Source organism: Ambystoma mexicanum, chromosome 1q (assembly GCF_040938575.1).
Source record: "Ambystoma mexicanum isolate Mex_15411 chromosome 1q, UKY_AmexF1_1, whole genome shotgun sequence".
Taxonomy (NCBI): Eukaryota; Metazoa; Chordata; class Amphibia; order Caudata; family Ambystomatidae; genus Ambystoma; species Ambystoma mexicanum.
The window spans coordinates 390985798-391012000 of NC_090922.1; the positions used below are offsets into that span (position 1 = coordinate 390985798).

Here is a 26203-nt window from a genome sequence, read left to right on the forward strand (position 1 = left end):
TTAGCTTGGTCAGCGCCACATCTGGGACAATTAGGCGAGGTCTCATGAAACATACGATGCAGTTTAGTTGGTGTGTGATGATACCTGTGTAAAACCTTAAATTGTAGTAGTTTGAACCTGGAGTTGTACGAGACTTCGTGGGTTCGCGCACACATTCGGGCCCAGTGTGCGTCCGCAATCTGGACTCCTAGATCTTCCTCCCATTTAGCTCTGAGTTTGACAAAAGAGGGGGCGGCTCTGGTCTGCAGTAGATTATATAGTCTACATATTTTCCCCCTGAAGGAATCGGAGTTGCAGAGTTCAGCTATTATAGGGTCATCTGGCGGAACTGTAGGAAATTCGGGGAATTTGGTCTTTAGATTTTTCCGAAGTGAGGAGAATTGTAACCATGCTGATGGTTTACGCCTAAGGTCAGGGGGGAGGTCCGACCACTCCAGGAAATTGCCCCGGACAAAGATATCCCGGATACTTAAAAAGCCTGCCCCCGTCCATCGGGCAACAATGGATTGGGGAATATACGGTACCTCAGGGAGAAAATTCCAGAGTGGGAGGTCCCCGTGTAAAGGATTAGGGGTTGCAACCACTGTCCATATTTTGCTAAGAGCAAGCGATGTGCTAATCACTGGGTCAGGGGAATCGGGATCCGGCGGGGCTGGTTTGAGAATGAGAGACCCAATCGTTCGCTCGCTAACCTTTAATTTTTGAAGCCGGACATGAGGAGGGGGGTTTGTTGTACTAAACCAGTAAGAGGCAAATTGGGATTGCGCAACCATCCAATATCTGAGAAAGTCGGGGGCACCGAACCCTCCCAGCTCCTTGGGAGCGGTGAGAGTATTCAGTTTGAGTCGGACTGCACCGGAGTGCCAGAGGAATTTGTTAGTAATACTGCGTAGTGTCTTAAAGAATCCATCACCCGGCCAGAGTGGAATGTTTGCAAAGCGGTATAGGAGTTGGGGCAGTACGACCATCTTTAATATTCCTATTCTACCAGCTAGGGAAATGGGGAGTCTGGTCCAACTTGCAGCTTTGGTGGACAGAGTAGCTAGATAATTTTGATAGTTATCGTTGCGTAGTTTCTCAACTTGACGGGAGACCGATATTCCCAGGTAGGTGAAGGTGGATTGGGACCAAGTAAAACCCATCAGGTCAGAGGGTGGTGGTGTATTGTCAGTAAGTGGGAATAAGGCCGATTTAGAGCAGTTAACCTTAAGACCAGATATGTGCCCAAAGCGGGTAACGTCGTTTAGGATTGGAGCGAGGTTTATTTCTGGAGAACGGATGTAGAGCAAGGCATCGTCAGCGTATAAGGAGACAATATCAGCTTGTCCTGCTGAGCGTAGGCCTCTATGAGAGTGTGATTGGCGCTTCATGTCAGCGAAGGGTTCAATTGCTATTGCAAAGATTAACGAGGAAAAAGGGCACCCCTGTCGCGTTCCTCTGGCTATCTGAAAAAGGGTGGAACATCTGTCTTCGGTGCGGACTCTTGCCACTGGGTTGGTGTAAAGTAGTCTGACCCAGGACCGAAAGTTGGGGCCAAACTTACATTTTTTCATGACTCGCCACAGATACTCCCAAGACACCGAGTCGAATGCCTTCTGCATGTCTAGAGTGGCCGCCACCGCCTGTGTTTTTGGATTAATCCTACTAACCACATTAAAAAATCGTCTAAGGTTTAGAGCTGTGGATCTACCCGGGACGAATCCCGCCTGATCGGGGTGTATGATATCAGGCATGAATGAGGCCAGGCGGTTAGCCAATAGTTTAGCAAATATTTTAACATCACAATTTATTAACGATAGGGGGCGGTATGAGCCACACTGGGTGGGAGGTTTACCAGGCTTGAGAAGGACTGTTATCATGGCCTCGCGGAGCGAGGGGGGAAGTGTGCCTTTTTCACATGCCTCCTCCCATAAGGCGAGTAATTGTGGGACCAAAATAGATTTGTAACGCTTATAAAAGTCTATAGGCAGCCCATCCGGACCGGGGGCCTTCCCTGCAGCGAGTGCTTCGATGGCCTCAGTCAGTTCCTCAGAGGTGAAGGGTCTGTCTAGAGATACAGTAGCGTCGATGGAAAGGGCTGTAAGAGGGAGTCCTTCCACATAGGAATCAATTTCTGAAACATGGGGCCCATCAACCTTCGAATATAGGGACGAATAGAATGTGAGAAACTCTGTGTTGATGTCATGCGGTGAAGTAGCTAACGTGCCGTCCGGTCTCTCTATCGCCGGAATGTTGGGGGCTCCAAACTCATGGCGAAGTAGCCTGGCCACCAAACGGCCTGGCCGCTCCCCCTCCCCGTAACGTCTAACTGCCCGAGGGTCCTCAAGGAATTTAACTTCTCGCTCAGCAAGATTACGGAATCTTGCCAATTCATGACTCAGTGACGCCAGTGTATCAGGGGAGTGATCATTAGAGTATTGGGACTCAAGGCTAGCAAGGGTCGACTCGCTATCAGCGATATCTTCCCGGATGTTTTTTAGGATGCCACCCCCTTTAGACATGGCGATGCCCCTGATATAGGCTTTGAATGATTCCCAGAGGGTGGCTCTAGAGGGTACTGAATCTGTGTTGATCTCAAAGAACTCCTCAATGGATAACTCGAGCTCTGAGGCAAAGGTATGGTCTAGGAGGGCATGGAGTCTCATTTTCCATTGCTTTGATTTTCCAAGATCATGTCCCCAATTCAGGGAGATGACCACCGGGGAGTGATCGGATAGAGTTCTGGGAAGAATCGCCAGATTGGACAGGGACCTAATTAGTATGCCAGACAACAACCATCTATCTATCCTAGAGTGTGAGTCGTGGACTGAGGAATAGAAGGTATAAGTACGGGAGTCGGGGTACATTAAACGCCAAGCATCGACCACCGCCAGTCGGGGGAGAGTTGTAAGGATCGTGTAAGCTGCCCTTGAGAGCTGGCGGGGTCTGGAGCCTGATCTATCTAGGGTGACGTCTAGAATCGTGTTAAAATCGCCGCCCCATATTATTGGAATCTGAGGGTAACTCTCAAGGATCGAGGCTAGGTGAAGATAGAATTCCGGGTCGTCAACATTAGGCCCATATATATTCAAGATAGCTACCTCTTGATTCTGCAATTTACCGACAATAAGTATGTATCTACCACAGGGGTCCACCAGTGATTGGGAGCAGCTGAATTTAATGTTTCTGTGAATTAAAGTGAGGGTACCTCTGCTTTGCGTAGAATAAGCTGTGTAATACCTCTGGGGTCCCCACTGCCTAGCGAACCTTTCGCACTGTTCAGAGCATGCATGGGTTTCTTGTAAACATAGGATTTGTGTACCATGGCGTTCTGCGTAAAGTTGTATCTGCCGCATCTTTTTGTGGTTACCCAGACCCCTAACATTCCAGCTCATAAAGGTTAAGTTTCTATCCGCCATTAGCATGGAGGGGTCGTTTGGTTTTTTTTATATAAATTTGATATGGACCAGTCCATTGCAGGCTAAGCCCGTGTTCCATACTATCTATAATTCTGTGTTGCAATAGCGTATCATGTGTGGTCTCTCTTGTGGTTGCCAAGACTTTTTTAACATAACTGCCCCTCCCGCCCTTTCCCACCCACATCCCTCCCCTAACTTGAGGAATGAATCCCAAACCCATCCATAACAACAACAAACTTCTCGGCATCAGCGCCTGGGGGCCTGTTGGCTAACCGAGCAGTGGCGCAACGGACTGAAGAGGGTGAGGATAGTGTAAATACAGCCGGAGTCTCTGGTGTATTCAGTTTACAGTGTACACGTGCACGTTCACGGTCCTGACACGAGGGGGCTGCCACAACATGTTGATGCATCACCATAGGCGCCAGGCATAACCCCCCGTAGTCACAACCTTCCCGGCCCCTGCAAAACGGCAGGAAGCCCGTGTGTATTTGGAGTCTGAAAACACCCATAGGGTATCAATAACCCGACCAAGGGGTCAAAGCCAAAAGGATCAATATTATAAAAAAAACAAAACAAACATTCGATAACTTTTTGAATAGCCACAACCAACGTGAATAAGGCTCAATACTATCCAACTCAACCTGGACCCACTTCTTAGGTAACATTACGGACTAAATAGCGGTGACTAGTGATCAGCCAGGAGAGTGTTCATCAAGGAATTTAGAAGCTTCCTCTGGGATCGTGAAAAAAAAGGTCTTGTTGGAGTGTTCAATGCGCAATTTTGCAGGGAACAGCATGGAATACTTGACTCCCAAGTCTCGGAGTCTTTTTTTCACAGCCGCAAACGTTTGGCGTTCCCGTTGCACTGCCACAGAGTAGTCTGGATATATGTGGATTCTGGCTGCTCCAAGTATAAGTTCACCCTTGATCCTGGCCGCTCGTAGGAGTGCATCACGGTCCCGAAAGTTTAAGATCCTGGCTATAATGGGCCGAGGGGGTGCGCCTGGTCTGGGTTTCGCGGTTAGGGATCGGTGTGCTCTCTCGATAGCAAACTGTGGGGAGAGTTTAGGGGAATCCAGGAGTGTCATGAGGATCCTTTCGATGTAGTCTTCCATGGGTTCTGTAATATTGTCCTCCGGTATTCCGACAATGCGCAGATTATTTCGCCTCGATCGGGATTCGAGGTCATCATTCTTCTTCTCTACCACCGATACTCGGTTGGTGAGCGTAGAGACCGCAGCGCGTAAAGAGCCCAGGTCATCCTCCGCAGCCCCCAGTCGAGTCTCGACCTCCGCGACTCGCCCATCTGTTTTCTCAATGTGGGCTTTTATGGAGGAGATGGTCCCATTCATGTCATCTAGTTTAGTGTGAAGTGTAGTAAAGCCATCACGTATGTATTCAAGCATCTTCTGTGAGTCGTCGGAAGTTGATGGGGCAGAGACGGGCAAAAGATCCTCAGGGTCATCTGGGGGAGGTTTGGACGGCGTTTTTGTGAACATGTTCAACGAACTTTGTTTTTTCCCAGTGCCGGCTCCTTTTGCCATGCTGGAGGCTGGGTCGGGGGACCAGGATCTTGGAGGAAAGCAGATAAATTAAGACAGTGGAGTTCAGGGGTATCCGGGTGGCAGGTGTGTGGCTCCTGTGCCAGTGGGTCAGTGTCAACGCACGTGGAAATGCAGCTGTCGGTGCCGCGGCCCCGGGATCGGGAACGCGTAATGCAGGCCCAAAAGTTCAGGACCGGGTTCTCCTCACCTCCAGTGCCCGTGTGTTAAATATGGTAGGTATGGAGTACGGTGCTGTCCCAGGTTCACAGGGCAGGCCAGCTGAGTGAGGCGTGGGGGTAAATTTGGATTATGGGCAGTGATTGTGTTGCATTCGCTACCTCCCAGCAGGTTCTTTCATATAAAAGGAGGGAGGGAGGGCTCCTCAGCCGACGTGATTAGTTGGTATGGGGGGGGGCAATCCCCCGGATCGACGGAGGTACTGTCCCGCCTGGGCACCCCGCGGCCTCACCAACTCAAGGGCGCTCTCTCCGGTGCACCTGGAGGAGTCCCGTGCACTGTAGGGTGTATTGGGGCTGAAGAGGGCGCCGCGGCGACAGCGACTGGGGGCAACAACCCCGCCGCAACTCCAACAGGATTCCACAGATTAGGGGGGAGGGAGATCCAGGCAACAGCCGCGGGGGCCAACCCAGGGGGGGGGTGTCCATCTGCCCTCGGCCAAGCGAGCTCCTCACCTCGTCGGGATCCCCGCTGGAGCACTCCGTCAGGGGGGTATGTGTGCCGGCAAGGTGGTCACGGCGGTTCCAGCGGCGCCGGGGCGTTCAGTCCAGAGCAGAGGGACCCGCGAATCCCGGGGTCCCGTCGCCAGCACGCAGTGTTGTAGGGCGATCCTCAGGCTGTCGGCTGGTCCGGTGGGCAGCACGGTACTCCGCTCGCCACTGGAGTCCCGCTGCCCCTCCCCCATGTAGGCCGCCCACGCCGGGGCGCCGGGTGGCAGCGTGAGTCGGCGATCCCCGGAACCCCGTACGGGACAGGATAGCCGGCGCCGCGTCTCCCACAGCGATAGCGCGGCTTGCAGAAGGTCTCCGAGCCCCAGAGTCGGGATGGTCGCAGGGGGCAGGTTTATGTCGCGGCTACAGCAGTATGAATCGGCACAGCTGTATTTTGGAGGATAAATCTGCGGATACGTGCCCTCGTAGTCCGGAGCTTCAGACTCAGGCGGCCATCTTGTTTCGGCGCAACAGCGCCCCCCAGGGCCTATTTTTAAAAACAGGGGATTGAGGCAACCCTAAGAACTACCAGCTCTTAGCACTTACAGATGTAATTTCTATAATCTATGCCAGCTGAATCTTAAAAAACTGAATGAGTTGGCTAATGTTAGGAAATTGGTATCTAGGCAGCAGACAGGCTTCCTTCCGCAAGAGTTATTGTGCCATGAGTAACATCTGGAGTTTGACCTATTTGATGCGTACCACCTTGGGCAATAAGGGGGGAAAATTATACATTTGTTATGTAGACTACTTGCCAGCATTTGACTCTGTATTACTTGACAGGTTGTGGTCCAAACTGGAGCGATGGGGATGCAATTCATCCATTCTGAACATGGTAAAACAATATTATCAGGACACAACTGTGGCTATTCATTTGGACCTTGAAGAAAGATTGACGGATGAAATAGAAACTGATCACAGAGTCCGCCAGGGCAGTGTGCTTGCTCCTCTTCTTTACAACTTGTATGTCGCTGATTTGGGCGTCTACTTAGACGGGTGTCGGAATTCCCCCACCCCCGCGGCCTTGGTGATAGCACGCTGCCCTGGCTCACTTACATGGTCCTTCTGGACAGAACACCATTAGGCTTGCATAGAAGTATTGATGCCTTGGTTGCCTACTCTAAGGAGAATGGCTTGTCACTGAATGCATGCAAAACTAAAATCATGGTAGTTGGTGATCAGGCCAGAAACTCAACCAGATATGTAGGAAAAATTGAGGGTACACCAGTTGAGGTTGTGAAGGAGTACATTTACCTAGGAGTTCCTGCAAATTCACGACTTCCGTGCCTTGCATTGGGTAGGTATGTCTCTTTGAAAATTATTAGGAAAATGTGGCTGATCAAGTCCTTTATTACTACAAGAGGAGGATATTCAATAGTGGGTCTTATCCTTCTGTATAGATCAAGTACAGTTCCCTGTTTTTTATATGGATTGGACACATTTGGAGAGAAGGAGGTCAAATGGTTATACCAAATTGAGGGAACAATATGGCGGGGTAATTTTGGGCTACCACAGTGTGTGGCAATACAGTTTATTTGGTGTGAGCTTGGGCTCACATCCTTAATGACACATTGGAAGATCTGGCGTAGCTTTTTCTACTGAAAAAACAATTAATCTTAGAAACAGTGATTCTTTGTACTCATATTTTGCTGCTATGATAAACGGTGAATTTACAGCCACAAATGTTATTAAGGGTTTTGTGGCGGAGATTGATAAGTTCCGTCAAATGATTGGTTTTGAAATTGATGTGCCATATAACTTCGGTGTAGCCTTTAGGGAGCTGAAGCAAAAGACATTGCTCTGAGGTACAGTTTTTATGCTGGAAAGATTATCCATCTTAAAGAAGTATTGTGTGTATTCCAGACAAGGCTTCTCTTTCCCCTTACCGTTTTCATATATTTTAAAAGAAAAATGTATTAAACTAAGGAAATTCATTATGAACTTGAGATTTGATTTGCTTCATACTCAGAAAGTTTTGGGTGCTTGGAAAAAAGTACCCTACGACTTCAGAATGTGTAGGATATGCAGGTAGGAGGTTGAGGCTGCGAGACATATTCTTAAAGGCTGCCCACTGCTTTTTGATAAACACCAAAGGGCCTATCTTACTTTTGTGCAGGCCATAGAAGCTATTAAGAAGGATCAATTTTGGATTTGCGTCTATTCAGGAGTCTCTTGTGATTTCCTCTGCTGCTTATTTTATATGGATAGATTTTGATAAAAAAAATTGTAATACTAAAGTATGAATTACCCTTAAGATGACTCTTAATGATATTATGATGTTTTTGTGATGTATGTTAATAAAATGTATGAAATTGTCATGTTTGTCTGGTGTGATTTTATGTGATTGCTATTATGAGAATGTATGTGATGTTTGTCATATTATTGCATTGTGTTTGACTAATTTTGAAATATTAATGATGTATAAATAATTGACCTGTCGTCTTTAACCAAATGCACATACAATTCAAAACAAAAGCAATGTCATTCATCTGAGTACTTACCTGTGTTTCATTGGTTATTTAATCACATGCTTTCTTTCTTCTCCTAAAGGTGAATGCCTATATCTGTTAATAGCAAGTGTATGACAATATTTGACTAGACATTTTACCTGCTTAGTGTGTATTTTAAAGGCCTAATAAATAATTTTATGCTTTTAAATTGCCTGTCTAACGTGAATAATTGGTGGTGTTTTGTGTGGACTCATTGTAACCCTAGACCACTCTAACAGCGTTCCTGAAACCAAATCTCACAACTCTGCTACCTTACCTCGATTGGGTATTGCTACTCCTCCATGTCTCCCCGTTCACCATAACAGATTGGCCTCTCAAAATCCATGCCACCCCCAGGGTTGATTTTGGAAATCCATCTTAACAATGGTTAGTTGTAGAGGTTGGAAGTTACCCATTGTTAGATAAGAATTGGTGCAGTCACACTGAGTGAGACTACACAAGACTTATCTGCTTGGTATTAGGTAACCAAAGGTTTGTATTACACAAGTTGGTAGTGTGACTGAGCAGCTAGGCCTATCTCAAGAGGGGTACATGTGAGCTGTAGAGCTGTACAGATGAAATCAGTCAATACAAGTAACCAAGTAACACTTACACTCTCAAGTTTTCAGTTATAAATATATATTTATTTATTTACACATCTAGTTTTAGTTAAGCGTTCTTTAAAAATGCAATTGCTTGTAACAGTCAAGCAAACTTTGCAATCACTTTGCAAAAGTCAATAAAGTTGATGAATACTCTTTGGATATACAAAACACATTTCTCCTACACCATCAAGTGACTTCAATAACAAGGATAGTATTGCATCTATCATAAACACCAATATACTTTTCAGACTCTTGGTTTCAGGAAGGAAGGGTTAAGGAAATAGAAAGGTTATAGCATACTTTCCTATAATGTGAATACAGTTTGAATCCCCTAATTAAATCTAGGTAAGCCTTTCACAGCAGTAAAACGTGTCCAATGAATTACAAACTATGAAGGGACAAGCAATGCCAAATTCCATAGATTAGAAGGGTGTCTTTAGGGAGCCAGAACAGCCAAAGTCAATTGCACAAAGTCTATAGTTCTGATGCACTTCTTCGATAAAGTCTTTCACAAAGTCAGTTAGTTCAAGAAAATCACTGAAGGAACACAACCTATTAAGCCTGTGCAAGGCGAGTTGGAACCAACTCAGAAAAAGTTAAGCCAATGCAATTCTCAAGTGAGGAAACATAATTTAGGGCAAGAAGGTAAGTACCCCACGCCCCAAAGTACCTCTCGTTTGAAGAAAGTGGTCCAGCTGGGTTCCATCTTGCTGCAGCCAAGCAGACCCTTGTTCCTGAGCCTCAGTAGTGGGCTCCTGCAGCAGTACTCAGGAAAGGACTTTGGCAGCTACGGGTTCTCTTCAATTCAGTGGCTCTTCGTGTTTTCAAAGTGGAGTTTGTCACGGGCTAGTTGGTCCCACTAGCCCAAGGGGAGAAGTCGTTCCGCCTGGAGCATCTCTGTCGATGCAAAAAAGGAGGTAAGCACAGCAACCGGGCATTTCGAGGTCCCGGAAGTTGCAGCGGGCTTCTCTTCACAATTTCTTCTTCGGATGTTTCTTCCAGTGGTCGACTGCCTGTATTCCCAAGAACCTCGCCTTTTAAGCTCGTTCTCACTCATTCACAGCCCTAGGCTGTCAATCACACAGCAGGGTGGCTGTCCTTCCCGGACAGCCAGCTGGCCAATCAGGTCTGGTTTTGTTCAGGCACACCTAAAGACAAAGGACAGGGGAGTTCTGGGACCCTCCCTCACTTCCTGTCCTTCCAGGCACACTGGAGCCAGGGGCAGGCTTCAGGGCTGAAGCCCGCCAAAGGCAAAACACACAAAGGGCTAAAACCTGTCTCAACGTACAGAGTAAAAGCCCAGAAAGACCTCATAGACAGAAACTGGCAAAAAAATAACACAGGGGCCATTTTAACAAAATGGACACCCGTGGGTGTTGTACTGCAGCGGAGGGTTCAGCCTGCGGCAAAAAAGCACACTGGTAGTAAAACGTAAACAACTTCCACCAGCCATTTAAAGTAGTGAGGGTAACAAAAAATGAAATGTTACATCAGAACGTAAATAAGGGGCTACTAGGTAACCCCCTAGAACTCCACATAAAATGGTGTGTGCTGGACCTACAAAGTAAAAAGGTAAGTAAGATCAATTTCACGGTAGTATTCTTGGGAACAGTAGTTCACCCAAGAAAAGATATTTAAACCTTAAGAGAAATCCAAAGGACTTCTCAGTGACACTGCACTGAGGGTGCTGTGTGTCGCTATACAAAAAGCAGATGCCTATGGAGTTTGTCAGACTTTGAAAACAGTGAAAACATAAAATCCTAGTCAGGGAGTGAGAAAAAGGCCCCACTCACTTTGGAGTTATAATTAAAAAGTCCCAAGTCCCAAGGCCAGCAAAAGAGCTGGTGGTCTCTAAGGTGGGAAGAAATTAGCACAGAAATGAAAATTCTCCTTACCACCCATAGTAGTCCCAGAGATTGGTGTACAGTCATTTGGTCAGATGACTTTCTTATGTTGTACAGTCAGTAGTAGATATAGGAGGTCTCATAGTAGATATAGCAAGTCAGGAGTTACACATCCTCAGTGCAGTGCTAGAGATGGCCGAATTGCCAAATGGGTCAGGGCTTTTCTGTATCTTCATGTTTTAAGTGTGTAAATCTGATGTTTTCAAGTCAAACTATTCCTTTTTGCAGTATCCTATGTGTAGATATTTTGCATTCAAATATAGTGGAATATCTCAGCCTCTAATAATAGCAACTGTGTGATTTGTTTTTCTGATTAAGCACATTCTTTCTCCTGGCTAACAGGTTTACCACCTAGCAAGCGTTCGCCTGCGGGACCTGTGCCGGAAGCTGGATATTGGTGATGAATTGATGAAGAAAATGTGGACATGTTTTGAATTTTCTCTTATTCACTGCACTGAGATGATGAAAGACAGACACTTGGATCAACTCCTGATGTGCGCAGTTTATGTGATGGCAAAGGTACATGTTTAATAAGTGTTTAAGACATAAATGGGTGTGACAATACATGTCTACAATGCATGCTTAGATTTATATATGCAACACATATGTATATATATTGTGTATGAAAATGGTGGGATGTGTATGAACTTAAAGGTGGCAGAGATGAAAGGGAAAACAGCTGTAAACCTTCTGATGAAACAAGAGACAAAAGGCAATGATACCTTCTCCGCTTCTCTATATCTCTTAGACAAATGAGTTTCAACTTGCATGGTGGTGGGTCGGATCCACTGGGCCACTGCAGCGTGTTTTTACATGCCTTTCGTTGGCAGACTGATTTTTTGTAATTAGTTTTTTAACTGATTTTTAATGTTAATTAACAATGAAAACAGTAAAAAGGAGACATTTTAGTAAGTAATGATAAAATGTTTTTTCCATTCTGGCATGTACGTGTAATGTAATGTGTTCTTCAGGATAACTTAGTCATTTTAGTAGTCAGTGGTTATGGTATTCTTTGGTGTCATGTAGGTGTGCTTTCTTCCCATATTGAGACCCTGCTGTATTTCTGAACTCATGTAAAGTCTCCATGGGTGGCAGCAGCTGGGAGTGTACATGGCAGTAGCAGAGCCAGACTGAGGCACGTGAGGTGTGCCCCCCACTCATCGTCTCAAAGGAATCCGGGAACTTTGGGGCAGTATTATGTTTTCCTTTGCGTGTGGGCACCAAGGAGTAGACACAAGGAAGGAGAGATAGGGCATGGCATCCGGAGAATCAGGTATTAATATTTCTGATGTTTGTTAATCTGCTTAGAATCACATGCTGTGCATAGGTCCGACATCCAGTGGTCACTGCGGAGTATTGCATTTTGTTTTTCGTAGTCGAAAAGGGGACGTCGACAAGGCGTGTCTGTAACACTACCCCTATAGTGACGTGCGTTGTACCCACAATCCCTCACGCGTCGAGGTCCCTCAGATTGTTTTTTTCCGCCCAGTTTCTGGTCGCCTTTCGCGGAGCTCCTAGAGAGACATTGCTATACTTGCCACGGACCTCGGTCCTTTTGTCATAACTTAATATACTGATAACGATCCCTCCCCCTCGACGTTAGCTGTGAAGCTGTTTCTCCGTCGAACTGATTTTCGACGGAGAGGAAGAGCGGAGGAGATCCTTCGGCGCTGCCGAACACGTGGCCTGGCCTCGACGGCCAACTTACAGCAGGGAGAGTGGGGGTTAGAACTTTGTCTTTTCTCTTTGAGAATGTCTTTCTTTCTCCCCTTTCTTTCCCTTGGGGTTGTTATCGCCAGCTATTATTGCCTCAGCTATGGAGAGGACACCATTTAAGTTTTGCCCACGCTGCAGGGGCAAATATACTTGGAAAGATAAGCACAAGCTCTGTAATCGTTGCTTACCCCTTGATCACATAGAGAACAGCTGCGCAGCCTGCAAGCTCTTAAAACCCAGGACTCTTAAAGAACGTAGGGTTAAGAGGTGGGCGGACTACGCGATGTCGAAGTCAGTTTCCTCACCCGCTGCCGCTGTTACTGAAAGTGACGAGGAGTGCGATAACTCGACGTCCGTTACGGAAGTCATGAACCCCCAGAAGGAGCGCTCCCGCTCCTCGTCGTCCGTCCCCGGCCCCGACGGGCTCGGCTCACGCCCTGCTTATGGGGATGAACACCCCGGCGACAAGGACGCACACAAACCCCATAAGGCTAAACACACTACCCACGGCTCTTCTTCGTCGAGAACGAAGGATCCATCAGCGCCGAAGGGGACGCAGGGCACTCCGGCGTCTACCGCAGACCGTAAAGGTCACAAGCCCCACCCGCAAACGCAGCCGCGACCAGCGATTGGGCTTCCATCTAACACGGGCGCTACCCCAAAAACATCCGACGCAACGCTCCATAGAGCGACCGTCGAGGTACAACGCGCAACGCACACAACGTCGACACCAGAGCCCTCGACGGACAAAATCGTGGTCGAGAGCCTAGCGAGAATTGTCGCCGAAGACAAACTTACGCGGACGACGAAACAAACGTCGAATACCGCGTCGAAAAAACATAAAAGTAGCCAGGAACTGCCCCTTTCTCCAAAGGACGCTTCCGAACTACCTGAAGGCTTTTCAGAAGGAGACGGGAACCTCTCGTCGACGTTGTGGGAGCGTTCTAAACGATTCGAAGGCGAAAACACTAATTTCCCCCCTCTAGACTATTCAGGGGTACCCCATGAGACCCTTGAAAGACTCCATTCTTGCATGGAGAAAATAGAAAAGTTTCTAGGAAACCAAGACCCACCCACTCACAAAAGACAAAGAGAATGGCCACAGGATGACCCTAGAGTCAAGATTCCTAGGCTGGTTGACCTCACTGAGGAGGAGCAATACCTCCAAGAAGATGAGGAGTGTTTGGGTGGAGAAGAAGAGGTAGAACTTGAGGAAGAGGGGTTCGAAGAAGATCCTTACACCACTGCTACAGGTTTTGAAGAGGATACAGCTACCTCGCAGCCCTGGCATTCACCGTCAGTGCAGCCTTGGCAATCCCCATCAGTACATTCAGACCCTGATGCCTTTCTCCCTTCTCCTCTCAAGGATTCACATGGGAACTCCTCTCCCATAGATGACCAACCTTCCCTCAATGCACTATTGCGCAAGGCAGCAGCGCATTTTGAAATTGATACAGGGGAAACTCTTCCAGACATTGACTTTGTAGAAAAAGTCATCAAAGAAAAAGCCCCTGTTAGCCAATCTATTCCACTCCTGGCTTCTATTAAAAGAAGAATTTCTCCTTCCCTTACTAACCCAGCTTTAGTAAGAGGGGTCAACCCTAGAATAGAAAAGCTCTTCAGCCCTTCATCCTCTGACCCTTTATACATCAGAGGACACTCTATTCCGGACTCCCTTGTGGTTACCAACACAAGAAAAAGAGCAGGGGTGCCACTATCCACTAGTGAAGCACCTCCAGACAAAGAAGGCAAAAAACTCTACGCACTGGGGAAGAGAATCACGACCTCCGCCGCCTTCTCTACTAGAATTGCTAATAACAACTCACTTTTAGCTAGCTACGCAGATGCACAGTGGAACAAGCTGCGCAGCGAAGCAGAGGAAGCACCTGAACCTCTGCGTTCTCGCCTGCTAGCTATAATATCAGAGGGCACACTGGTAAACCAGGGCATCGTTAAAAACTCCCTAGATGCCGCTGAGACGGCTGGCCGCTCCCTAGTGCAGGGAATACTTCTCAAACGCCACGTTTGGCTACGCAATTCAGGTTTTAAGCCCGAAACCCAAGCCTCCCTCATAAATAAACCCATTGAACAGACGCATCTGTTTGGGAAAGCAGTAGATGAGGCCCTAGAACATGCTAAAAAAGAGTTTGATACCATCAAGACTCTTGATCAAATTTCTAGGCCCCCTAACAGGCGAGGCTATGGTAATAAACGCTCCTTTCGTGGCCAAAGACAGCAGCAGAACCAACAACAACAATATTACTCTGGCTCCAACTGGCCCACTAACCAGGGTAACACCCAGTTCAGTCAAAGAGGCCAACGCCGTGGCAGAGGAAGAGGTCATGGCTCCAGCCCCAGAGGTTCCACGCCCAATACCAGCAAATGACCCGAAAATTCGGGTCCCCTCCCATGCATCACCGGTCGGGGGCCGGCTAACATCGTTCCTTTCAGCATGGGAGGGAATCACGTCAGACCGTTGGGTATTATCCACCATAGCCCACGGATACTGCATCGAGTTCAACAGTTCCCCGAAGTACAAACCCCCACGGAACCGACGCATGACACCGCAACGCCTCTACATTCTTCTTCAAGAGGTGGAAGAACTACTAAAGAAAGAAGCTATAGAGCCCGTCCCCCTATCACAGGTAACAGAAGGTATTTATTCAGTGTACTTCCTTGTACCCAAAAAGGACTTAACCATGCGCCCTGTATTAGATCTGCGCCCAGCGAACATATTTGTCAAACCCCAAAAGTTTTGCATGGTGACCTTACAGGAGGTAATCCCACTGTTATCACAAGGGGATTACATGACAACACTGGACATGAAAGATGCATACTTTCATATTTTAATGTTGACATCGCACAGAAAATACCTCAGGTTCAAGATAGAGGACAAACACTACCAGTTCAGAGTACTACCCTTCGGGATAGCATCTGCACCAAGGGTATTCACGAAAGTACTGGCAGTGGCAGCGGCCCACCTGCGCAGATTATCCATCCCGGTATACCCTTACCTCGACGACTGGCTCATAACAGGGGATTCTTACGAAACATGCTTCTCCAATACCCAAAAGACCGTAGACCTTTTGTCCCAACTGGGCTTCTCCATCAACGTAAAGAAGTCCAGCTTAGACCCCAGCCAAATCAAACAATTCCTAGGGGCTCTAATTCGAACAAAGGACGGCCTCGTATTCCCCTCCAACGAGAGGGTCCAAAACATGCTGTTTCAGATTCCCCATTATGTAGCAGGCCGAGAGGTGACGGTACGCAAAGCAATGCGCTTGCTAGGGATGATGGCGTCATGTATTTATTTGGTACCTCACGCGCGCCTGCGCATGCGCCCAATGCAAGAGTGGCTCTACAGCCAGTGGTGTCAGGCCAGCGGACAATGGGACGATCTAGTGGTGGTCTCGCAGGCCTTGGTTCTCTCGCTACGGTGGTGGACAAAAGAAAACCTGTTATTAGGGAAAACTTTTGCCACACCCGCAGTGGAAGCCACTCTAACCACAGACGCATCCCTTACAGGATGGGGGGCTCACCTATCCCATCAGACGGCCCACGGAGTTTGGACTCCGAGCTTAGCATCCAAGCATATAAACCTGCTGGAACTACTAGCGGTGTTCAAAGCACTGAAAGCCTTTCAGAAACAGCTACAAGGAAAGACAGTGATGGTCCTCACAGACAGCACCACAGCCATGTACTACCTCAACAAGCAAGGAGGCACTCACTCTCCAGGACTGTCCAAACTGTCCCAGAATATATGGAAGTGGGCTCTCAGACACAACATGTTCCTACTATCACAACATGTACCAGGGGAACTCAATCTTCTAGCAGACAAACTCAGCAGAGACTTCCCCCTGCCCGGAGAGTACGAATGGCAATTACACAAAGACATCGTCTTAGACGTCTTCACTCAATGGGGATTCCCGGAAATAGACCTGTTCGCAACTCTGGAAAACTCACAATGCCAAAGTTACGCCTCCAGGTACCCCCAGAACCAGTCCAAGGGGAACGGTCTGTCGATTCTATGGTCAGGGAAATTTGTTTACGCCTTTCCCCCGACTCCCCTTCTCAACAAAGTGGTGCACAAGATGCATCAGGAGCAGGTTACAATGATACTAGTGGCCCCAATGTGGGCCCGGCAGCCATGGTTCGCTCACTTGATGGAGATGTCCCTATCTCCCCCAGTGAAACTTCCCTGCCCGTACAACATGCTGTCACAAGACAAGGGCAGAACACTGCATCCATGCCCCCAGACCATGAACTTAGCAGCCTGGCTTCTGAGATCATAGAATTTGGACATTTACAACTCCCACAGAGATGTATGGACATCCTCAGGGAAGCCAGAAAACCTAATACTCGACACTGCTATTCTAGTAAATGGAAAAAATTCGTTATCTGGTGTAGAGGTACTAGCATCAACCCAGTTGACTGCTCTCCTACTGACATTATTCTATACTTGACCCATTTACTGGATTCATGGAGGGGGTAAAGAGGATACACCCTCCGATAGCTAACCCAGCTCCTGGATGGGACTTAAATGTGGTACTTTCCAGACTCATGGGCCCTCCCTTCGAACCCATGCACAAGGCAACTCTTAAACATATCACCCTTAAGACTGCTTTCCTAATAGCTATCACCTCCATTAGGAGAGTAAGTGAACTACAGGCTCTTTCTGTACTAGACCCCTTCGTAACAGTTCACAAAGATAAGGTGGTTCTACGCACACACCCAAAGTTTGCACCTAAATTCATCTCGAAATTTCATGTAAACCAAACTATAGAACTATCAACGTTCTTTCAAAACCCTTCCAGCTCGGGAGAAAAAAGTCTGCATACACTAGATGTACGCAGAGCTGTCATGTTCTACATGGAAAGAACCAGACCACTGAGAAAGACTAATCAGTTCTTTGTCTCGGTGGCAGCAGGAAGAGAAGGAGATGCGGTCTCAAAATCCACTATATCTAGATGGATTGTTCAATGCATCACTCTCTGTTACACTCTTGCTAAGAGAGAACTACCCTTCAAGCCAAGAGCACATTCCACTCGAGGCACGGGGGCTTCCATAGCATTCATTGCAAATGTTCCCCTTGAGTCCATCTGCAAAGCGGCAACCTGGAGTTCTGTGCACACCTTTACAAAACACTACTGTCTAGATGCACACTCTAGATCTGATTCCCAGGTTGGGCAGGCAGTATTAAGACATCTTTTTTCTACTGTTCCTTCTCATAACCCACCGCCAACTCCGGGTACTGCTCGCTAGTCTATGCACAGCATGTGATTCTAAGCAGATTAACAAACATCAGAAGACAATGCATTACTTACCGTAAAAGCATTTCTGATGGTTGTATCTGCTTAGATTCACATGCGCCCACCCTTCCTCCCCGCTCGGATGGAAGGAACATAGACATCCTTTTATATATATTTCTCTCTTTTCTGTACTCACTCACGGCTAAAAGGCTCCCTCAGGGCAGAAAAATACAAACAGAGGGACCTCGACGCGTGAGGGATTGTGGGTACAACGCACGTCACTATAGGGATAGTGTTACAGACACGCCTTGTCGACGTCCCCTTTTCGACTACGAAAAACAAAATGCAATACTCCGCAGTGACCACTGGATGTTGGACCTATGCACAGCATGTGAATCTAAGCAGATACAACCATCAGAAATGCTTTTATGGTAAGTAATGCATTGTCTTCTAACTGAGTAAAGTGAGTTTAATGGGACAACAAAGGATGACAGGTGAAATTGACAATTATTCTTCCTATTTGCGAGCAGGGGCAGGGATAAGCTGACGTATGGGAAGACAGCCAGATATTTTGTCTATCTGGGGAAAGCCACATGGGTGGGAAGCGCAGCAAAACAGCTTGTTTTGTGGAAGTTTGAGAAGAAGGATGGGGCTATTCAGGGATTTGACTAAGGGAGGCAGGAGACGCTATGTACTTGCTCTTAATTAGATAGTTAATTCAGGAGGAAGGATTCGGGAGGTGGAGTTGCATACATATCATTGTGCCTGGCTTCACCACAAGCTTTGTAGTTTGTCCAGAACTCTTGGCGTAAAACATATAATGTGTGCATGGTAAGTCACAGTTCGACATGTTTGAGTGTGTTTTAGGAAAATTATTCATTTTATTTCATCATGCAAAACATTTTTCATGGTCAAATGTTTTTCTTCAGCAGAAAATGGCTAGGCTGGCTGGGCCTCTGCCATGAGCACAGGAACTCATGCTATTTGTCTGTTCTATGCCTCATCAGTTAGGTTTTGCTTTATTCCCTATGTACAGTGCTGAGCATACTCATAACCAATACAAAGGTGCCAGGCTTAAACATAACTACTGGGAATACCCTTTGGCAGTTTTTAGTCTGTTCTGACCTATCTTCACCATCATAGAATGAATACTGCCATATGAAAATCAGTCTTGGTCCTGCCACCAATGGGAACAGTCGGTGCCTGCTGCCTGGGAATCAGTGGTACATTTACTATTTGTCTATTACTTTAAAAGTTACAATAAAACATTGTAAGGTAGTGTATTTCACCCTAAATAAATATTCTAAAGTATATACATGTTCTCCCTTTAACTGCGTGATCAGGGATTGTTTATGTGATAACAGTGCATCTTTTATTATTATTCCAAGTTCTTAGTTTGTTTATCTTTTGTTTCGTTTTTTCATCTGTTTATGACATGTTGAACCCCTCCCCCCTCCCGTTCCCACATATTGGGCCTCATTACAATCTTGGCGGAATGGGTTAACGGGTGCCGCTAATGGATGCAGACCCTTTAAACCCATTCCGCAAGATTACGAGGTCCCCTCGCGGGACCCGGTAAGGACGCCTGGTAAAACCAGGCGTTGTTATGGGGTTCCGCGAGGGGACCAGGGAGCTAACAACGGGCCAGTCGTAATCGGCCCGTTGTTAGCTCCCTGCACCCATTCCCATTGAGTCCTATGGAGGCTCAAAAGGGAATGGGGAAGGTCTGGGCCCAGGTTCCCTGAGGGAGGAATTACTGGGCCCTCCAAACTCGGAATGGCCCGGTAATTCCCCATTCGGGGAACCCGGACCCGGTTTTGGAGGCAGCCATGCCGCCAATAGCGCCATGGCTACCGCCAAAGCCGTAATGAGGCCCATTGTTTAATTGGGTACAGGTTGTATGCTAGGTACATTGATCTCCTTTTGTGGGTGGAAGAGGATATGGTGCACTGGAAACTTCAAATACATTCAAAATTCTCATATGATATTGTTTCAGGACTGGGAGGTCCCATCCAACGGCGAGGCTCCCAAAAAGGTTATGTATCGTATACACCAAAACTAAAAAGCAGCGATATAATACCCATAGCAAAAATTGAAGAATGCTACAGTGATATGTAGAGAATCCTGTGGACCCCCCACTAAAACCCTACCTAGAGTCTCCTCCCAGGTGGCCAGGAGAGGGCAGGCATTTCCTGATCCCAATCCTGCAGGTGGTGTACAGCGGGAGTGTCACCTGGGTGGAGACTAGGCCCAGGGAGGTGGGAGATTGCACAGGGTGAGACATTGTATTTTCCCTTGAAGAGGGATAATGCTAAACCAGACTTGGAGGAGGAATTGGCTTATTGCCATTTTGATACATCTCAATCCCCTATTAAGGATGAAAAGGTAAAACTTGAAAAGTGACTCCGCTTCGTGTTGAACCCAACAAAACCTATCTTTTATACGCCTAGGTTCCCATATCCTCCACAATATCAAAGGTATTCTGACAGGAACGATTAACATGTGACCTTTTGTGTCTCTTCTGTCTCAAAAAGGACTAAACCTTATAATTCCTCTCTTAATACAATGTGGTGGAGAAAGTCCATTTTAAAACCTTTTGAAGAATTGGAGAAATCACATTTTCTCAAATTAAACAGTCATTAAGCAGGCGAGCCTAATGACACTAGACAGGGTCAGGCAATTAATCACAAGGGTCTGTACCTGAATCTAATTAGCCCACCTGAGGGGCATAAAGGGCTGCAGCAAGGAGGAGTAGTAGAAAGAAGCTGTGGCAGGAGCTGGAGCTGGAGCAGAAGAAGCATAGCACGTAGCCAGCAGTTCACAAGGAAGTGTGACCACAACAGGGACGCTGGAATAGAGAGGGGGAAGATTTCACCTGCAGACTCTGAATTGGTCCTATGCTCACAAACCCTGAATACCTGTGGCAGCACTTGAAGGGGCTGAAAGCAACAGGCATTCTTTCCAGGTGCGCCTCATTGCTGTGAATGCAGAGCAGTAGTCGTGCATTCTCCCAAGGCCTGTGTAGCAGAAGCAAGCCGAGGGAAACTGGAGAGTAGGAGACTATTCCTTGGAGACACCCGTGCAGCAGAGGGAGGTGGATCCCAAGAGTGCTTGCAGTAATAGCAGGAGAAGAAACAAAGTCGGGAAGCAGCAGCAGCCCGCAGTCGTCGTAATTGGGAGTCTGAAAAGGAAGCTCCCTGCTCCTGAGCAGCAAAGGTTCATTGTCCGTAACTGTAGCCAGCTTTTAATTGCACTTGCGCTTACATCTAAGCGAGTAGAAGTTAACCACCGAAGTGGGAAGTTTTTTTATTAATGGGTGAGCAACTTATGTGAATGCTCATGTGTAATAAAAGCCTTTCTTTTCTCTAACATAGCATTACTTTGTTGCTGAGCGGTCGCGTATTTCCTGTTAACACAGAGAACGGTGTGGGGGCATGGCCTGCAGCCTGAGCATGAGGACCTAGCTTACTGTGTCAACGAGCCGACCACGCATGTCCTGATCAAAATCCTGCTCTGAGCTCACAAAAACAGTCCCCCGGCATAGGCTTGGTCGGGGGAATGGCACACTAACAATGGAAACAAATTTCGGTGGAAGAGAGGTGTAGAATAACCCCAGACAGTGAGGACGATCAAGGTGCGAGTCCAGAAACAAATATGGCCACCAGAGGCTGCGGGGAACACTTGGCCTGAAGGAAGGAGACACTGGCTGGGTTGAAAGCCGAGTTGGAGGAGATGGACGTCCCGCAGGGGGCAGAGAGGTGTCACTAAGAGATCGGAACAGATCTGACAGGACCAGTGAGGTGTGGAGCAGGAGCAACCCGCAGTCGCGAGTGTCGAGTGGGAGCACCGCCGGGCTGCTACTGAGCCAGGAAAGCAAGGTGTTCCAAGAACAGAAAGTGATGTCAGGGGGAGACCAGAGTGAAGGATCCGGCAGGGAAGCAGAGGTGCCACCTGGCCCAGAGGTGGAGGAAAAGGCGTCAGGCTCCGACGGCAGAACATTGGGAGACGTACGCCCTGAGCTCCCCTTGAGCAGGGGGAGCGTCAGGGGAAGAGAGGAGGAGTTGACAGTGGCCGCCGGAGAGATAGGAAGGAGAGCGAGGACGGGCGGGGGCCCAGGTGAGCCCGGGGGAGGAGGAGGAAGAATATGGTCGGAGGTATTGGGAGAGTCCCAGAGCCAGGGTGGGACCCAGAAGCAACCTTACACTGAGGTGAGGCGGGGGAGAGACAACACAGAGGTGGAAACCAGGTGGGGCCCGCAGAGGGAAGGCCGGCCCGGGTGGTGTAAAAGTGTTGCATTGCTGGTGGGGGGAGCTCCTCTCCCCCCTCCTCTTCCTTTTGACTATATCCACCCGCCCACCCCCATGAGAGACAGATAGAGTGCCCAGAAGGGGCGAGTACGGAATGGCACATCAGGGATAGGGGGGATGATGAGTGAGACTCCATAGAACCTTCAAAATAACAGCAGAAGAGCTACAGACACATCCAGGAAACACTATGAAGACACACAGCTCAGCTGAAAGGAGTAGAGCACCCAGAAGAAAGGAGTATCAAGGACCCCACGGAGCGGGGCCCCAGCGGGGAGGCGATAAATGGAACGGTTTTTTCCTGGAGAGGGGGATAATTGGTTGGAAGTGGACTAACCTCATGGTGGCTGGTCCCTAGGAAGGGGGACCTCGTGAGGAGTGAAGATATGAACTGAGGTCGATCCTCCCAAGAGCCAAAAAAATGGTAAAGAGACAGCAGAAGATGGAATGGTACACAGACGCCGCTAAAAAGCACCAGAAACAAGAGGAAGCGAGTCGAGAAGCAGAAGGCGCCAGGGGAAGAAGCCCAGGGGCGGTGACTTTGAACGCTCTGATAGAGGCAATCCAGGCCACAAGATCTTCCCTGGAAGGGAGCATTAATGAGGTAGGGGTGGATGTGTGCCTGGTGCAAGCTGATTTGCGGAAGGTGTGCGAAAGAGTCACGGAAGTGGAGTAGAGAGTAAGCAATGTGGAGGACGACCTGCAGCGATGTAAGAACCAGGTGCCGGGATTGGTTGGGGCGACCAGGACTCTGGAAACTAGGGCAGAGGACGTGGAAGGGCGATCATGACGATGTCACATCTGGCTGATAGGGGTCCCAGAGAGAGAAGAAGGCCCTAGCACTGAACTTTGTGGAACAGCTCATATTGGACACCTTGCGGGTGAAGGGGCTATCGAAACTTCTTACGGTGGAGCGAGCGCATAGGTTTCCGGGCAGAGCCCCGCTCCCAGGAGGACCACCGAGTGCCATAGTGGTGAAGATCTTGAACTGTAGGGGCAGGAATCGTGCAGGAGTCCCGGAAGGTCGGCTATTATGAAGTGGGGAGTGCATAATTACAGATTTTTCCAGACTTTACTCTGAATGTACAGCGGCACCTTAACACTTATGATGGAGTGAGGCGCTATCTCAGAGAATTAAATATTAAGTACATGATGTTCTTTCCGGCCAAATTGAAGGTTATAAAAGGGGGAAAGTCATGGCTCTTCGGAACGCCACAAGAGGTGTGGGCCTGGCTGGAAACACAGCCTCAAGGGCTGAATGCCCAGAGGGAAGAGGCGGGAGATACACAGCGATATGGCGACAGAGAGGGGGAGGGGGAGGAGAGGGGACTGAGAAGGGTCAAATAGGGACTGGTAGAAAGGAAGAGTACTAGTTGGGGGTTAAGAGTGGGAGAGCGTGATATAGCTCTAGGGATGGGTGGAAGGGAGACGACAGGGGGAGGCCCCTGAACTGATGACCAATTGTCCACTGGAGGAGTGGGGGGAAGGAAAGGACAGGTCTAGGTCAAGAGATTGGGGGGGTCTCTGGGCCATGGTTGGGGACAGCCTGGGGAAGAGAAGGAGGGGTGGGGGGGTTGAGAGGGGAGAGGATGAGAGGGGTGGGGGGGATTGGATGGGAAAGCAAGAAAGGTGGGAAGGCGTCAGGAGGTGGTGAGGGGGAATCGGGATGGGGTGGAGGGAGGGGAATTACATGTTGGGCACGGTTGCCCGGTTGGTTTGAGTTGGAAGTGGGGCTAATGGCATAGAAGGGGACGACCCGAAGGAGATTGGAAGGAACTATAGTGGCGGTACCGGAGGGATGGGAGAAAGGAGATGACTGGAATCGGAATAGCGGTTGACCATCTGAGGATTGGGGCATGGAATGTCCGAGGGTTAGGGAAGAAGTTGAAATGTCAGCGAGTGGGGGGCTTTTTGAGATGGCATGGAATACAATTGGCACTGATACGGGAAACCCATATGGTACGTAGGGATCCGGACCTACTTAAGAGGTGGTGGAGAGAAACTGTGGTAGGAATGACTTACTCCAAATTTGTAAAAGGGGTATTCATCTGGGTGTTGGTGGGGGTGCCCCTGCAGGTGGTCAAGGTGGTTACGGACGAGGAAGGCAGGACGGTGGCACTGCAGGGGGTGTTAGAAGCTAAGGACATCTGTGTCGTCAACTCCTATGCCCCTAACGTGGATAATAAAGAATACTTCCCCTTGGTGATGCAATTAATGGGAGGTTACCGAGAAGGCTGTTCATATGGGCGGGGAGATTTTAATTGTCTACTAGACCCGAACTTGGATAGTACGGGATGCTCAGGCTCATTGAAACAACAGGCGGCATCTGCATTGCGAAAGATAATGGGGGATTGGGACCTAGTGGAGCTGTGGAGGGGGTCACATGGGCAAGAGAAGGGGCACTTGTATGTCTCGGGGGTGCATGGGACATTCTCCAGGTTGGATTACTTGCTGGTTCGGGCAGAACACTTTAGCACGTTCAATGGTATGGAATATTTGGGAAGAACCCTATCGGATCATTCACCCTTGGTGACAAACATGGAAGAATACGGCAGAGACCGACCCCATACTCCTGGAGACTCTCGGTAGTGGCCCTAGAAGATGAAGCATTCCAAGATGCATTAAGGGAAGGAATAGAAGATTTTTTAGACCAATGAGGGTATGGTGGAAAGATGGGGGACCTTATGGGAGGCCTTTAAGGTCACGATTAGGGGAATATGCATAGCTAACATGGTAGGGGTTAAGAGGACCCTGCAGAAGACATTGGAGAAGCTGGAAAAGGAGATAGCAGTTGTAGAGCAGGAAATAGGGGTGAGACAAGACAGGGGGGCGGAACTGGCTGGTACCTGACGGCTCACCGGGAGGTGCAGGATTCGATTTCAATGGTTGAGGGGCGACAAAGGGACATACAGATTCATGGGGAGGGGGATAAGGCAAGGTGCCTGCAAGCCTGGCTGATCCGTCGAGTACAACCACGACATACTATAACCCAAATTAGGCAGAAGTCGGGGGAACTAACCACCAGCCAGGTGGGAATCAATGAAGCCCTTCAGGACTTCTGCCGGTCCCTATACACGAGCGAGGGGACGTATTTGGACGAGGACGCACAGGAGCTCCTCAACATAGTGCAATTGCTGATAATCGTTGGGGAAATCAGGGAGGAGTTAGATGGACCGATAGAAGAGGCTGAAATAAGTAGGGCATTGAGGGCAATGGGGAAGGGGAAGGCTCCAGGAGGGGCTGGACTCCCGGTCTAGTTCTACAGCAGGTTTGAAGGATTGTTGGTTCCCCGGCTTAAGAAAGTTTATAATGAAGCCTTTGAGGCAGGGCTTCTACCAGAATCCATGTGGGAAGCGGGGATAACAATTCTAATGAAGGTTTGTAAGGACCCCCTAGAGTGTTCTTCCTACTGACCAATTTCATTGTTAAATGTGGACGCGAAAATTCGGCAGAAAGTACTAGCCGATAGGCTTTCCGGGGTGGCACCAGGTTTGATACATCCGGACCAGTGTGGGTTTGTAGAAGGACGCAGCACTACAATGAACCTTCTCCGATTGCACCATGCAATGGATCAGATTGAGGATTCCCGGGAAGAGATGGTGGTGGCCGCGTTTGACGCCATGAAAGCCTTCAATTCAGTGGAGTGGGAATGGCTGTTACAAGTGCTGGGGGCCTATGGGTTTGGGGGCTCCATCTGCAGATGGCTGCGGCTCATACAATAAACTGATGGCCAGGGTGAAAACTAATAGCTGGGTGTCACAGAGATGGATACTGAGCAGAGGGACGAGGCAAGGGTGTCCGGTTTCCCCAATATTGTTTGCAATGGTGGTGGAGCCCCTGGCGAGGTATTTTAGGAAGGAGATGAAGGAGGCAGGCATATTGGTGGGAGGGGTACGGCATGTGGTGTCCCTAAACGCCGACGATTTGTTGTTGTATGTAGGTAATCCAGTGGATAATCTCCCAGTGCTGAGTATCTTCCGTAATTTGTTAGGATATCGGATTAATATTGATAAATCAGTATGTTTTCCATTGGGAGGGGGCTTAGAAACTGGGACTTAGCCACCATTCCAGACTGGGGATTGAGATGGGAGGGGGACTCGTTTAGGTATCTGGCATCCAGATCTTCCACAGTATGGAGGAGACATTTGTGTACAACACGGCAGGGCTCTCTCAGGGATAGGGGAGTCAGTTCAACTATAGAAGGGATTGCCGCTGTCACTAATGGGCAGGGTGGCCCTATGCAAAATGGTTATTCTCCTGAGACTC

General features: G+C 48.4%; 1 protein-coding gene across 5 annotated transcripts in view; it reads left to right on the forward strand.

The window, feature by feature from the left end:
- Positions 1-26203, forward strand: part of RBL2 (RB transcriptional corepressor like 2) — a 953306-nt gene that overhangs the window by 794196 nt on the left and 132907 nt on the right. For all 5 annotated transcript variants that reach the window (XM_069639547.1, XM_069639538.1, XM_069639539.1 and 2 more), the window contains exon 17: positions 11011-11187. In XM_069639547.1, coding sequence (XP_069495648.1) covers positions 11011-11187 — 177 coding nt within the window. The remainder of the gene's footprint in view (positions 1-11010; positions 11188-26203) is intronic.